Consider the following 16996-nt stretch of genomic DNA (forward strand, 5'->3'; position numbering starts at 1 on the left):
CATAAAAAGAAACAGTGTGTGGAAGTTTCCTTGTTTACCGCATACTTTACAGAACAACAAAACGCTATAAAATGTTGTTTCTTATGGGAAAGTTAGCTAAATATTTCCTCAGCCTCGTCCTTTTCATCTTCGGAGAATATTCCATCATCATCTGGACTATCTTGAAAAATCTCCTCATCGCCATCCTTGGCCTAAAATACCATTGTTTAAAACCTTACTAATATAACAGCGTAGAGGTTGAATGCACTACCATATATCCCCACATATAAGCCTATCTCGCATATAAGCCAACCCGAGAAAAACAGCCCCGAAATCAAGGGATATATAAGAACTCGCAGATAAGCTGACCCTATAAATTATAACACGCCGTATGTACCTGTCAAAGCAGAAGGTTGCAGAGATAGAGTGGCTTTTGCAGGCCTAATACAAAACGCTTCTAATCGATGAGTAGTCGTATAATTAGCCTATTGCGTCTCTACTTAATTGAAAGGAAGCGATCAACTGTTGGTGTTGAGCCAATAAAAAACATGTTTGCATCACACGCCGCCATCAGTTTCGCTTTGCAATGACACATTTTTAAAGCTATTTCTTCTTCCCGATGAGCAAACGCATTGCAGCTACGTAGGTTTCACAAGTTGCAGACCAATGGACTTCTGATGATTACGTATCTATTTGGCAATAGTAGTAGTGTCAGTGAGTGTTTATTTTTGACAGTAATATCAAAAGCTATAATAATAGTGGTAACTCGTCTGAGTCAAAACAGGCGTAACTTGTCAACCACGGTAGTATGAAGATGACAAAAAGTGTCCAAACTCATTCACCAACACATTTGTGGCCTTTTATGGCATAAGATGATGAGACATATTACGCTAATTAATTTGGTCAAATGTTATGAAAACTTATATGTGTCAATGCAAAATATTTAGTTTTATTGAATATTTAATTGTTTACGTAAAAGATTTTAAGCCCAAAGTTATGTTCAACATAGCCTACAAAGTTTGAAGAGCCTGGAAGCAATGCAGTTTTGCACGTGAAAATGAAGAGGTTGCAAAAATGATATAACTTTTCTCCTTTTTCTGATCAATTTCACTGGTTTTATAGACTATAATTTGCGTTAATTTTACAATAAGTTGATAGGGAGCGCACATCTTCGACGTTCATTTACAACCATTTGCTTATTTCTTCTAAACAGTAGAGTCTATTCTGAGAAGTAAAACACCAAATATTTTATACGTCTACAATAAAACGGAAAAAAAATGTTTTCTTATAAAAAAGCGGTAGCCTACTACCTATCGTCTATTTGTATCCAGAAGCCAGGGTTACGATAAAAGATAACTTTGGACGATCCTTCAACTCATAACATTCAGATCGGTAGAATGACACTGTAACACCTGCACCAATTGATCGCCTTAAAGCATTTACGAACAACAAGATTGTCAAGCGTATTACCTGTCTAGGAATGATTGCATAATTAAATCTCCAAGTTTTCTCATGTAAATATTTGATTGTCACTATAGTAAGCTTCATCCGTATGTCTTCGATTCGCAAAATTATGCTGAGCACGCAATGCTACTCTCAGTCCTACTACACTAGATGAATGCCAAGCGTTGCACAGGTAATAAAAAAGTCTTTGGACAGAAAACTTATTTCTATTTAACATATACAACATTTACCATTCTAACTTGTAAACTTCATATCATGAGAAAAGTATTTTGTGTGCAGTTCAAATAAATTAAGAAAAAAAACAACTTTAAAGGTTTTTAAACTTTTTCAACAACCGTAACTTTTAAATTTTGTATAATGAAAGAAGTGTTTTGTTGAAATAAATTAGGAGGAAAAATAAAACTCTAAAGGTGTTTAAATGTAAATCTGAAATAATTAGCAAGCAATGGCTAAATATAGTCTGTTTTGCTATGATTACAAAACAGAAAAAAAATTATCATGAAAATTATTTGGTATACAATTATATGATTTTAGTTCGTTTTAGTGTTGGCATCATAAAGTGAAAATATCGTATAGACGTATAGGGTGATATAGAAACCCATAGTAAATATCTAATGCAACAACCTCCTAGTAAAAATCATCATCATTAAAAAATAGTAACGCTGAAAACGGATAACGCTGAACTGACAGCGACAAAAAAGCATATGGACATTTTCGTTATTTCGTTGTAATCAGTACAAGAATCGCCAAATTTCAATTTCGAAAGAAATTATTGCTGATATCATATGGTGGAAAACAAATTTGCCCTGCTATGGTGAGGATGAAAAAGCATCGTGTTTCATAGAGTTGGGCAAAAAATATTTCATAACATTGCACATCATAACCTGTGGGAGCAATGTATCAATTAATACATCATTTAGCGCGTGCAATCGAGAAAAGGATATAGGGCTACAGTATATAATAAGAGCAATAGAATTCCAAGGACTAGGTAGCTCAGTGGTTAAATGCGTGAGTAAAAACTTGTGGTTGCAACCTTCATGAGTTCAAATCCAACATGAGGTGAGATTTTTATTCTAAGATTTTAAGGCTGCGATTAACTGTTCGTTTTTTAGCTTTTAAGAGCTTGTAATCACATTTCCACATATTTGGCACTTACAACACAACAGAGTAAGACATGGTGAATCTTTTGATACCAAATAACTGTAATGTGAATTTTGTTGCAAGTCAACTTTTAAGATTTATATAGATTGCACAGCTACCTATTCTCTGTTTCATCGAAACAACTGGTGATCTATCACGACGAACTAGAATGTCATAGAAGTTATATATATAATAGACTAGCTGTGCTACCCGGCGTTGCCTGGGAAATAAAAGTCTTTGGACAGAAAATTGATTTGTATTTAACATATAACAACATTTGCCATTCTAAATTTCAAACTACATATGAGAGAAGTTTGTGTAGTTGAAATAAATTAAAAGAGAAAATAAAAACAACTGTAAAGGTTTTGAAGCTCTGTTAAACAACTGTGACTTTCAAACTTCATATGATGAGGAAAAGGTTTTGTGCGGGACAACTAAATTAAAAATAAATATAACTGTAAAAGTTTTCAAACCATAGTAGTTTTAAAATTTCATAACTTTTAGCTTTTCCGTTGTTTGAGATCTGAAACAGTTTTTCCCATTAGAATAAATGTATATAAATTTTAATCCATTCCAAAGCGAGAAAACAACTTTGGTAAAGTATTTTACATTTTAAACTATAAACTGTACTGTATACTGCATACCATAAATAAAAACGTGTAGATATAGATCGTGTTTAACTTTAATAAAAGGTTTTCTATTTAAGATGATGAAAAAAAACAAAAGTAAACATTTCGTATGTTTTGCTCATAAAGCATTAAAAACATTAAAAGTCAAGAGACAATAACAAAAATTGCAGAAATTGATAAGGAAACAGCAAAAAATGCAACAGACCAGTTACATAAAAAATGGTTGGAAAAAGAAAATATAAACAGCAATGGCACATTTACTTCAGATCTTTGAAGGAGAATCCTCCTCCCAAGACAATTTAGGGTAACTCAACTGGAGGGGTTATCTCCTTAGCAAATCTCTTCGGTAGAGGACGCCCGGTCCTAGATGGCTCCTCCTTTTTTTGTAGTTAAGAATATATGAAGTGTAAATTGCTTCTCCGTTTGTTAACGAATGCTTCCATGCTGTTTCCGGAGCTGTTCCAATTTCAATGTGCATGCTCCGGTTTTGTCGAGAAACGAATTTATGTTCAAGATCAGAGCCGAACAAATCTCAAAATCTTTGGTCGAAAACCGAGTTGGTCGAGAACTGAAGCGTTCGAGAACTGAGGTTTCACTGTATATAATCAGTACACAAATCACCAAATTTTAAATTAAAGATAAATTATTGTCAGTATCGTGGGGCAGAATAAATTAGCCCTAACGGAAAAACAACCAAAGAAGCATTGCGTTGCGTATACTTAAGTCCCAAAATATTTCTGAACAGAGGGATCGTAACTCGTGGACACAAGGCTAAAATAATTAGCACGCGCATGGTGTATACGGTATACTGGAATTTATGTTGTAGGAAGTATACGTTATAGAAGCGTCTACTGTATATATATATATATATTATTAGAAATATTCTAATAACTCATTTGATTATAGTTATATTTAATAAAGCTAATAGAAGTATCACAAACATAAATATGTTCGCGTGATCAATATAGATTTCTAGTCTGAACATAAAAGTTTATCACAGCTACCTTCAGCAAAGGTGAATCTCCCTCTTTTATCATGCAAGAGATCACATCAAAAACTAACAAGCATGGAACAAGGCTACATGTACACATGTCATTGAAGCTAAAACTGGCTCTCACCGCAAGTCAAGAATTTTACTAGTTTGGCATACCAAGGCCACAGAAGTTTTACCAATAATAACCACACATCATCACACATGAAGCGCTCGATGTTATATACCTACACTATCTCACCACACATCATCACACATGAAGCGCTCGATGTTATATACCTACACTATCTCACCACACATCATCACACATGAAGCGCTCGATGTTATATACCTACACTATCTCACCACACATCATAACACATGAAGCGCTCGATGTTATATACCTACACTATCTCACCACACATCATCACACATGAAGCGCTCGATGTTATATACCTACACTATCTCACCACACATCATAACACATAAAGCGCTCGATGTTATATACCTACACTATCTCACCACACATCATCACACATGAAGCGCTCGATGTTATATACCTACACTATCTCACCACACATCATCACACATGAAACGCTCGATGTTATATACCTAAACTATCTCACCACACATCATAACACATGAAGCGCTCGATGTTATATACCTACACTATCTCACCACACATCATCACACATGTAGCGCTCGATGTTATATACCTACAGCATCTCACCACACATCATCACACATGAAGCGCTCGATGTTATATACTTACACTATCTCACCACACTTTTGCACTACAGTATCTCAACACACTTTAGTTTGAGGATTGACTACAGTGTATCCTAGCAATATCATTCACTGTTTCCATGACGCAGATTATTCAGATTTGGAGTTGTGCGCACGTTGGGTTACTGCGCGATGTTTCAATGGACAGTCGCATGATGCGGATTAACGCGAGCGCTTTGTTAAAAAATATGATTTCTAGGTCAGAGGTCATAAAGGTCATAGTAACGTACACCTGCAACACCAAATCGAAATAGGAATGATTGAAGCGTTGAAAATACTTAAAATGGAACAGCTTGCACGGCATTTTCTTGCACATAATTCGCAAGAGCAGACTTCATCTTTTGCAAGCATGAAACATTTGGTGAAAATTTGTGAATAACAAAACTCGCTTCACTTGCGGATGTTTGTTGCAAGTCATCTCGTTTGATGCAAACTTGCAGATTAACCGTGTCATGAAAACACAGTGATTGTGATGTACGGCTAAAAAAGATGTCTGGCAAGTCGTCTTACTACAAAAAATTAAGCGAAAAATTCCGAATCGCAGCTAACAATTATAAGGATTATAAGTGATTATGAGGATTATAAGTGATTATAGGTGATTATAAGGATATTAACAGACATCATCAGCTTAAAGTCGGGCTATAAGTAATGAGTCGCTAATATTGAACAATATAAAACATGATTTAGTAGTCGTGTTTCCTCACAACAACATTTAGCTGTAAATAAAATAAATGAACATACGAAGCTTAGACACACCTGCTGCTGAGGAGATGTTTCATTCAGTGCGTTGTCTGAATGTCCACTGTCTGACAGACAATGACTCACACGAGACTTGGGTACAACTTGACACTCTAGAATCAACATATTACACTAGAAATTCCACTGTCATACAGCCCACGACCAAAGTAGTAATGGAAAAAAGAAAGGGTACTGTTGGTTGTCGAAAAAGTAGTTCTCAGCAGGAATTGACAGAGTATAATGTAAATGAGACTTGTTTGAGATGATATAAAATAAATTTGAGGGAGTACGACTCTAAAAAGGCGCAACAGAAACAACAGAAATGTAACAGAAATAAATATTAATAAAATAAGTAATTAACTATCTCAAACTTATGTTTTACAATAATAATATAACTAGAAATTCCACTGTCATACAGCCCACGACCAAAGTAGTAATGGAAAAAAGAAAGGGTACTGTTGGTTGTCGAAAAAGTAGTTCTCAGCAGGAATTGACAGAGTATAATGTAAATGAGACTTGTTTGAGATGATATAAAATAAATTTGAGGGAGCACGACTCTAAAAAGGCGCAACAGAAACAACAGAAATGTAACAGAAATAAATATTAATAAAATAAGTAATTAACTATCTCAAACTTATGTTTTACAATAATAATATAAATATTAATTCAAGCTGTAGACCTAAACTACTGTACGTAATTTAAATAACAACAGCAATAATGATATATGTTTATTATATCTCCTATTATATTGAAATGCAATATTAAAAGTAAATTGCAAGCTGCCGTGTAATATACAATTTGAAAGTTGTTTGTTGGTTAAAATAAATATTAATTCAAGCTGTAGACCTAAATTACTGTAAGTAATTAAACTAACAACAGCAATAATCAGATATGTTTATTATATATCTGAAATGCAATATTACAAGTAAAATATATTGTAATATACAGTTTGAAAGTTGGTTGTGTTGAATGTAGAACGGTTTTGACAGCGATATGTAACAGAAATAAATATTAATAAAATAAATATTTAACTATCTCAAACTTATGTTTTACAATAATAAAATAAACATTAATGCAAGCCGTAGACCTAACCTACTGTACGTAATTTAACTAACAACAGCAATAATGAAATATGTTTATTAAATCTCTTATTACATTTTATATTGAAATGCAATATTAAAAGTAAAATGGCAAGCTGCCGTGTAATACACAATTTGAAAGTTGGTTGTTGGTTCAAATAAATATAAATTCAAGCTGTAGACCTAAACTACTGTACGTAATTTAACTAACAACAGCAATAATCAAATATGTTTATAATAGCTCTGAAATGCAATATTACAAGTAAAATATATTGTAATATACAGTTTGAAAGTTGGTTGTGTTGAATGTAGAACAGTTTTGACAGCGATATGTAACAGAAATAAATATTAATAAAATAAATATTTAACTATCTCAAACTTATGTTTTACAATAATAAAACAAACATTAATTCAAGCCGTAGACCTAACCTACTGTACGTAATTTAACTAACAACAGCAATAATGAAATATGTTTATTAAATCTCTTATTATATTGAAATGCAATATTAAAAGTAAAACGGCAAGCTGCCGTGTAATACACAATTTGAAAGTTGGTTGTTGGTTAAAATAAATATTAATTCAAGCTGTAGACCTAAACTACTGTACGTAATTTAACTAACAACAGCAATAATCAAATATGTTTATTATAGCTCTGAAATGCAATATTACAAGTAAAATATATTGTAATATAGTTTGAAAGTTGGTTGTGTTGAATGCAGAACGGTTTTGACAACGATATGTAACAGAAATAAATATTAATAAAATAAACATTTAACTATCTGAAACTTATGTTTACAATAATAAAATAAATATTAATTCAAGCTGTAGACCTAGCCTACTGTACGTAATTTAACTAACAACAACAATGCCAACAATAAAGAAATATGTTTATTATATCTCTGAAATGCAATATTAAACGTTAAACGGCAAACTGATGTGTAATATACAGTTTGAAAGTTGGTTGTGTTGTGATGAATGTAGAATGGTTTTGACAGCGATATGTAGCAGAGAGCAAGCGTTGGCATTTACGCGTCTGGAAGTTTTATGCAAACTGGAGTGAAATCAAGAAATATTCTTGTCATAAAAGGGCGTTGTAGTAACGCCCTTCCTTGTAGATAAGATGTAAAGAAATCTGGCTGATGTTCTAGATAATTTGAAAAACCTTCGGTAATTGGACAAAGACGTAGGCTGATAAACTGTGTTCCACATTTTCGTACCCGTAAATCGGTCTACGCCTCAAACAGTAGACAAACAGTACACAGTAAACAGTTCTACTATCTGTCGCACGGCTTTATTGGCGTTTCGTAGGTCGGTCGAAACTATTAATAAACCAAGGCGTTCAAGCGTTTTGTGGCGATTTGTGGCAAGACTTTATCGTTCTATTCTCTGTCGCTCGGCGTTTCAATTTCCGGTCTTAACTTTTATTAAACGAAGCTTTTCAAGCGTTTTGTGACGATTTTCGTCCTAATAAATCTGTCTATTTATGTATAATCCGATCAGATGGGTTAGTTTTAGGAATTTGCGTCAACATTTCAAAGGCTTGGTAACATATTTAAATAGGTTTATATGCGTTTTGTATTATTATTATACTTAAACGACTTTACTGAAAAATAGTTAAATTTGTTGATAGGATTTCGTTGCAAGGGTTTGGTGACGGCCGTTAACGGATATTTTTTTGGGAGTTGTGTGCACATGTGCATTTATCATAATTCTCCCAATCAATCGTTTCACTCTTGCTTGGTCGTGGGAATATTAATTCAAGCTGTAGACCTAAACTACTGTACGTAATTTAAATAACAACAGCAATAATGATATATGTTTATTATATCTCCTATTATATTGAAATGCAATATTAAAAGTAAATTGCAAGCTGCCGTGTAATATACAATTTGAAAGTTGTTTGTTGGTTAAAATAAATATTAATTCAAGCTGTAGACCTAAATTACTGTAAGTAATTAAACTAACAACAGCAATAATCAGATATGTTTATTATATATCTGAAATGCAATATTACAAGTAAAATATATTGTAATATACAGTTTGAAAGTTGGTTGTGTTGAATGTAGAACGGTTTTGACAGCGATATGTAACAGAAATAAATATTAATAAAATAAATATTTAACTATCTCAAACTTATGTTTTACAATAATAAAATAAACATTAATGCAAGCCGTAGACCTAACCTACTGTACGTAATTTAACTAACAACAGCAATAATGAAATATGTTTATTAAATCTCTTATTACATTTTATATTGAAATGCAATATTAAAAGTAAAATGGCAAGCTGCCGTGTAATACACAATTTGAAAGTTGGTTGTTGGTTCAAATAAATATAAATTCAAGCTGTAGACCTAAACTACTGTACGTAATTTAACTAACAACAGCAATAATCAAATATGTTTATAATAGCTCTGAAATGCAATATTACAAGTAAAATATATTGTAATATACAGTTTGAAAGTTGGTTGTGTTGAATGTAGAACAGTTTTGACAGCGATATGTAACAGAAATAAATATTAATAAAATAAATATTTAACTATCTCAAACTTATGTTTTACAATAATAAAACAAACATTAATTCAAGCCGTAGACCTAACCTACTGTACGTAATTTAACTAACAACAGCAATAATGAAATATGTTTATTAAATCTCTTATTATATTGAAATGCAATATTAAAAGTAAAACGGCAAGCTGCCGTGTAATACACAATTTGAAAGTTGGTTGTTGGTTAAAATAAATATTAATTCAAGCTGTAGACCTAAACTACTGTACGTAATTTAACTAACAACAGCAATAATCAAATATGTTTATTATAGCTCTGAAATGCAATATTACAAGTAAAATATATTGTAATATAGTTTGAAAGTTGGTTGTGTTGAATGCAGAACGGTTTTGACAACGATATGTAACAGAAATAAATATTAATAAAATAAACATTTAACTATCTGAAACTTATGTTTACAATAATAAAATAAATATTAATTCAAGCTGTAGACCTAGCCTACTGTACGTAATTTAACTAACAACAACAATGCCAACAATAAAGAAATATGTTTATTATATCTCTGAAATGCAATATTAAACGTTAAACGGCAAACTGATGTGTAATATACAGTTTGAAAGTTGGTTGTGTTGTGATGAATGTAGAATGGTTTTGACAGCGATATGTAGCAGAGAGCAAGCGTTGGCATTTACGCGTCTGGAAGTTTTATGCAAACTGGAGTGAAATCAAGAAATATTCTTGTCATAAAAGGGCGTTGTAGTAACGCCCTTCCTTGTAGATAAGATGTAAAGAAATCTGGCTGATGTTCTAGATAATTTGAAAAACCTTCGGTAATTGGACAAAGACGTAGGCTGATAAACTGTGTTCCACATTTTCGTACCCGTAAATCGGTCTACGCCTCAAACAGTAGACAAACAGTACACAGTAAACAGTTCTACTATCTGTCGCACGGCTTTATTGGCGTTTCGTAGGTCGGTCGAAACTATTAATAAACCAAGGCGTTCAAGCGTTTTGTGGCGATTTGTGGCAAGACTTTATCGTTCTATTCTCTGTCGCTCGGCGTTTCAATTTCCGGTCTTAACTTTTATTAAACGAAGCTTTTCAAGCGTTTTGTGACGATTTTCGTCCTAATAAATCTGTCTATTTATGTATAATCCGATCAGATGGGTTAGTTTTAGGAATTTGCGTCAACATTTCAAAGGCTTGGTAACATATTTAAATAGGTTTATATGCGTTTTGTATTATTATTATACTTAAACGACTTTACTGAAAAATAGTTAAATTTGTTGATAGGATTTCGTTGCAAGGGTTTGGTGACGGCCGTTAACGGATATTTTTTTGGGAGTTGTGTGCACATGTGCATTTATCATAATTCTCCCAATCAATCGTTTCACTCTTGCTTGGTCGTGGGAATATTAATTCAAGCTGTAGACCTAAACTACTGTACGTAATTTAAATAACAACAGCAATAATGATATATGTTTATTATATCTCCTATTATATTGAAATGCAATATTAAAAGTAAATTGCAAGCTGCCGTGTAATATACAATTTGAAAGTTGTTTGTTGGTTAAAATAAATATTAATTCAAGCTGTAGACCTAAATTACTGTAAGTAATTAAACTAACAACAGCAATAATCAGATATGTTTATTATATATCTGAAATGCAATATTACAAGTAAAATATATTGTAATATACAGTTTGAAAGTTGGTTGTGTTGAATGTAGAACGGTTTTGACAGCGATATGTAACAGAAATAAATATTAATAAAATAAATATTTAACTATCTCAAACTTATGTTTTACAATAATAAAATAAACATTAATGCAAGCCGTAGACCTAACCTACTGTACGTAATTTAACTAACAACAGCAATAATGAAATATGTTTATTAAATCTCTTATTACATTTTATATTGAAATGCAATATTAAAAGTAAAATGGCAAGCTGCCGTGTAATACACAATTTGAAAGTTGGTTGTTGGTTCAAATAAATATAAATTCAAGCTGTAGACCTAAACTACTGTACGTAATTTAACTAACAACAGCAATAATCAAATATGTTTATAATAGCTCTGAAATGCAATATTACAAGTAAAATATATTGTAATATACAGTTTGAAAGTTGGTTGTGTTGAATGTAGAACAGTTTTGACAGCGATATGTAACAGAAATAAATATTAATAAAATAAATATTTAACTATCTCAAACTTATGTTTTACAATAATAAAACAAACATTAATTCAAGCCGTAGACCTAACCTACTGTACGTAATTTAACTAACAACAGCAATAATGAAATATGTTTATTAAATCTCTTATTATATTGAAATGCAATATTAAAAGTAAAACGGCAAGCTGCCGTGTAATACACAATTTGAAAGTTGGTTGTTGGTTAAAATAAATATTAATTCAAGCTGTAGACCTAAACTACTGTACGTAATTTAACTAACAACAGCAATAATCAAATATGTTTATTATAGCTCTGAAATGCAATATTACAAGTAAAATATATTGTAATATAGTTTGAAAGTTGGTTGTGTTGAATGCAGAACGGTTTTGACAACGATATGTAACAGAAATAAATATTAATAAAATAAACATTTAACTATCTGAAACTTATGTTTACAATAATAAAATAAATATTAATTCAAGCTGTAGACCTAGCCTACTGTACGTAATTTAACTAACAACAACAATGCCAACAATAAAGAAATATGTTTATTATATCTCTGAAATGCAATATTAAACGTTAAACGGCAAACTGATGTGTAATATACAGTTTGAAAGTTGGTTGTGTTGTGATGAATGTAGAATGGTTTTGACAGCGATATGTAGCAGAGAGCAAGCGTTGGCATTTACGCGTCTGGAAGTTTTATGCAAACTGGAGTGAAATCAAGAAATATTCTTGTCATAAAAGGGCGTTGTAGTAACGCCCTTCCTTGTAGATAAGATGTAAAGAAATCTGGCTGATGTTCTAGATAATTTGAAAAACCTTCGGTAATTGGACAAAGACGTAGGCTGATAAACTGTGTTCCACATTTTCGTACCCGTAAATCGGTCTACGCCTCAAACAGTAGACAAACAGTACACAGTAAACAGTTCTACTATCTGTCGCACGGCTTTATTGGCGTTTCGTAGGTCGGTCGAAACTATTAATAAACCAAGGCGTTCAAGCGTTTTGTGGCGATTTGTGGCAAGACTTTATCGTTCTATTCTCTGTCGCTCGGCGTTTCAATTTCCGGTCTTAACTTTTATTAAACGAAGCTTTTCAAGCGTTTTGTGACGATTTTCGTCCTAATAAATCTGTCTATTTATGTATAATCCGATCAGATGGGTTAGTTTTAGGAATTTGCGTCAACATTTCAAAGGCTTGGTAACATATTTAAATAGGTTTATATGCGTTTTGTATTATTATTATACTTAAACGACTTTACTGAAAAATAGTTAAATTTGTTGATAGGATTTCGTTGCAAGGGTTTGGTGACGGCCGTTAACGGATATTTTTTTGGGAGTTGTGTGCACATGTGCATTTATCATAATTCTCCCAATCAATCGTTTCACTCTTGCTTGGTCGTGGGATTAAATTACTAAATGACTATTCATTACATATGAAAATGTATGTCATTGGTTAGGCTAATCAACACAGGCACCCGAATGCAGAGCTGAGGTCATTTAGGCAAAGGAGTCATTGCAGGGCAACAAAGAGTTGTCCCTTCTCTTATTCAAAAGGAGATTCACAGGCTTATACATTGTTTTTTTCTCAACTATTATAGGCATATGTCAGTGTAACGCAGTAGTAACACATCAGAATAAGCAAGTAAAACCTTAGCATGAGCTGAAACATTATCCAAAGTCTAGCCGCTTTCTGTCAAGGTAAAAACTGTTGAACTTTTAAACTAAATGAATCAAGAGAACCCCAGTAAATAATCTGTCTTAATAAATTATTTTACCGCAACTTAAAGATTCTTGTTACACCTAGCCCTAACTAGGGCACAAAAAGAACAATCTCAAGACCATGATAAACTATGAAATCTTTGCAAAAAACAACTAATAAAATAATAAAACATTAAAATTAATACTAAAAGTGATGTCAATGGACATTAGTCAGATATATAGAACAAAAGTGTGCTCCATTGTAGATATGAGCGAGTGGTACTGCTATTTAGCCCCTTAATGTTTGTCGATTTAGGAGAGACAGATGGCCAGAGACCTTATCAGATTTATTGTTTAGTTCATATAACTTCATGATCGCAATGTGTCTCATGGTGGAGGAGATCTCATCGATGGATTGAGGCTACAGGCTGAGGTGGACCTTATGAGTAGCGGGGCATCTTTCGGTTAGAGTAGGTCTTATTGTTTTTAATGTAGAAAAAAGGCCTCTTTGTTTAGTAAAAAATATTAATAGCCACATATATAGATGATTAGTTGAAAGCTTTACAGTATAACATTGGTTCTTAACCTTGTTGGTGTACTGAACTCCACCAGTTTCATATGCACTTTCACTGAACCCTTCTTTATTGAAAAATAAAATTTTTTTTATGTCAACAACATGCATGTAGGTACATGTTTACTGGTTCACAAAACGAACTGTAGATTACCATCACTGTGTTCAAAGAACAAAACTAATACAATGCTTGAGCTCGCAACAAATTACACATCTTGTCACAAAGACATGGCCTGCAGATCAGTGACTTCTGTTGCATTGGATGGACCTCCACAAAACCATTGAGGCTGACTCAGCGAACCCTTAGGGTTCTATGAAACCCAGGTTAAGAAACACTGCAGTATAATAAGCAAGTGTTCACTAATAACTGTAGAAACCAGCACGTGTATGTGCCTGAGATGACCTTCAGTCAACCAAAGCTTGATGTTAGTGCAATGCAAACATTGAGTTGTTGCAGCAAACTTACCTGAGCTATTGTGAGAGTCAACAGTCAAACCTTGCTCTTGCTCTGTTATCTCAGCATTGTTGCAGTTGGAGCTCATTGAATTGGCACGAGAGGGCAATATACTGATATTGTATAAGGGGGAGCTATTGCAGGATAAGGCTGGTCTGTTTAAGAGAAGGTGAAGATTGTGCCGAGGTGACTCCTGAAAGCTATATCTAGCAGGTGTTCTTCTACTGAGAGGCACCCGTCGGATAAAAGGGGAGTCGTCTACGAAAGAAAACGGCGCGCAACACCAAATCACTGCTCTGGCCACATGTTTTATTCAAAAATATTGTTGCAAAGAATAGTGTAAACGATAGCTACACAACTGCATTGAAAAAACAGCAAAAGGAAAATGTTCCGTTTTATAAGTACAAACACTTAAATATACAGCAACCAGTCTTATTTGTCAGAAGGAAAACTCAATATTTTATGTATTAAGCCAGCTATAGAAAAAGTGCAATTGATTTACTACAATTGATTCACTATACAGTTTGTTATACAGATGTGCCATTCACGGTGATTGTAAGCTGTATCCTTGTGCTATGATATGCTTGGTTCATAGTGAATCGTGTACTAATCGTATAAAATGCACAGTATAGGTTTCTGAATGGTGTTTAGATTTCATATACTGTATATTATTCGGAGTGTTTCACACTTGAGCAATAGAGCTCCGTATAACACATACATTAACAGCACAAGCCAGACTAGTGTATTATCGCATGAGAATTTGTTGATAGGTACTAGTGTTGGGCCGGTATCTAATTTAGTGCCGGATCGGATATCCTTGCACATTTTTATCGGTGTTTCCGGTATCGGTATCCTCGGTATTTACCATCTTCGGTATCCTTTGCCAACTAAGAAAGTTCGGTATTGTCGGTACTATTGTTCGGTATGTGGTTATCAGTGTGTCTTTAAATGGTTTAAACTTTAAATCATAACTGTCTCAAACATTTTTTATCGTTGTGCAAAAAATAGCCTGTGCAAAAAAAAAAATTTTTTAGTCAGCAGTATATTGTTACGGCAAAGAGACTCCTTGTTTTAGAAAGCCAAAAAAGAAAAGATGGAAATATAATTTTCATGATAGATGTTTTTATTCTTTATTCTATTAAAAAATATAGTTATTAATACAAACGTTATGTATAATAAAGAACAGATAGATAATGGCAAGGGGCTCTCTTTGTTAAATATACTGAAACAGTTTAAAAAAAATCTTACTATCACATATTGTAATCAGGTAATGTAATCACATAATTATACGCAGTCCAATTAGAGTCCAGTCCCGTTAGAGTCTTTATACGTCCTCCCATCTGTGTAGAACTCCCAAACCTTCGAGGCTGGTGGCATTATCAATGTAACGTAATATAATAGTAGATACAGTAAGCGTGGAAATTTTCGTTGAATTTGTTCGCCAATGCGTGCTGAGAGTAGCATGTTCGTCATGAAACGTTTTAAAAATCTCTCCGGATATCCATAGGCCCATAACCATTTACCGGTAAGATTTTGCGGATAAATACCGATCATATCAAACCGGCCGCGGATACCTAGCTGACACCGAAAATGATTGGTTTCCTCGGATACCGAGAATCCCTCGGTATCGGTAAGAGCGGATAACTCAATACCGGCCCAACACTAATAGGTACTGACGTACTTGGCGATCTAATAGAGCTGTGCAGGATCTGTGATGAGTCAGGTGAATAGAAGCCACCAGGAGTTAGTAATAACGATTGTAGAAGCGGAGTATGGGGAACCATGTGTACGGACGTATCAGTCATGCTCCAGAAGATACCTGTGAATTGGAACCACTATTTTGGTTAGATTAAAACTTGCCATTTTGATTTAATTAGCTTCTAATAAGTTGAATAAAATATCAAGAAATCGAAAAGGCAAAACTGCTCATATTTGTCCTGTATGATCACCAATAAACATGCTGGAGAAAGCAATAGTTAGTGGAACATAAAATATTAAAAACAACATAATGCGACTAAAGGTTATGCTAACAGAGATCAAAATCAGTTTCTGAAGCACAAAAAACTGTAAACCTTTATCTGAACGCCATGGCCATACTTGGCAAGTAGTTGAGAAAAAAACCGGGAGATTAACGGTAAATGTTGTAGTTGAATCTGAAGCCTGCTGTACAAGCACACAGAGCACTGTCACCTAGGATTAATCTACCAGGTACCATTGATTTCTCTGAACATGGTAAATGGACAAGGTAGAGAGCCAGATGGCTGAGATACAGAGAAGCCAGTAAAACAAAGGAAAATTCTGACAGTGAACAGATAAACACACTAGTATATTCTCTCAAAGAACAGGCTGAAGGTACTATTCTATTCAGAGGCATTCCTGAAAATGCCCATGATGAAGTGTTATCAGCATTTGATGACAACCTGTATTTTGGAGTACAAACAACATGGTTGTTGAAAAAGCCAAGTTCAACAAACTTGTTCAAAATGGAGAAGAAATGGATATACTTATAGACTATATCGACAAGCAGAATACTGTGAGTAAGGTGCCTTACGTGAAGAACTTATCAGAGACAGAATAGTCGTTGGAGTAGATGATGACCAGTTCAGCAATAAATTAGTCTGAAGCAGATATCACACTGGCAAATACAGTCCAAATCAGTCGCAGATATGAAGCTGCTAAACGGGCTAAAACTATTGTACGTCTAACTACCACAGGTATGATGGAAAGCGTGAAGTCAAATCACAGCAGACCTAAACCAAGGAGTAGTTGCGACAAAACAATGTCTAAGTTCAAAAGCAAGCAA

At 33.5% G+C, this 16996-nt stretch overlaps 1 protein-coding gene across 2 annotated transcripts; it reads right to left on the reverse strand.

The window, feature by feature from the left end:
- Positions 1-92: 92 nt before the first annotated feature.
- On the reverse strand, positions 93-16004 carry LOC137399396 (uncharacterized). 2 transcript variants are annotated; one of them, XM_068085487.1, is made up of 4 exons: positions 15875-16004; positions 14206-14451; positions 5725-5819; positions 93-191 (listed from the first exon to the last, which is right to left on the reverse strand). In XM_068085487.1, the coding sequence occupies exons 1-4, from the start codon at positions 15996-15998 to the stop codon at positions 93-95; spliced, it is 564 nt and encodes a 187-aa protein (XP_067941588.1). In that variant the 5' UTR covers positions 15999-16004. The 2 variants fall into 2 exon arrangements, with proteins under 2 accessions (XP_067941588.1, XP_067941587.1); XM_068085486.1 differs by having other exon boundaries at positions 5710-5819.
- Positions 16005-16996: the final 992 nt, after the last annotated feature.

Source organism: Watersipora subatra, chromosome 7, assembly GCF_963576615.1.
Source record: "Watersipora subatra chromosome 7, tzWatSuba1.1, whole genome shotgun sequence".
NCBI lineage: Eukaryota > Metazoa > Bryozoa > Gymnolaemata > Cheilostomatida > Watersiporidae > Watersipora > Watersipora subatra.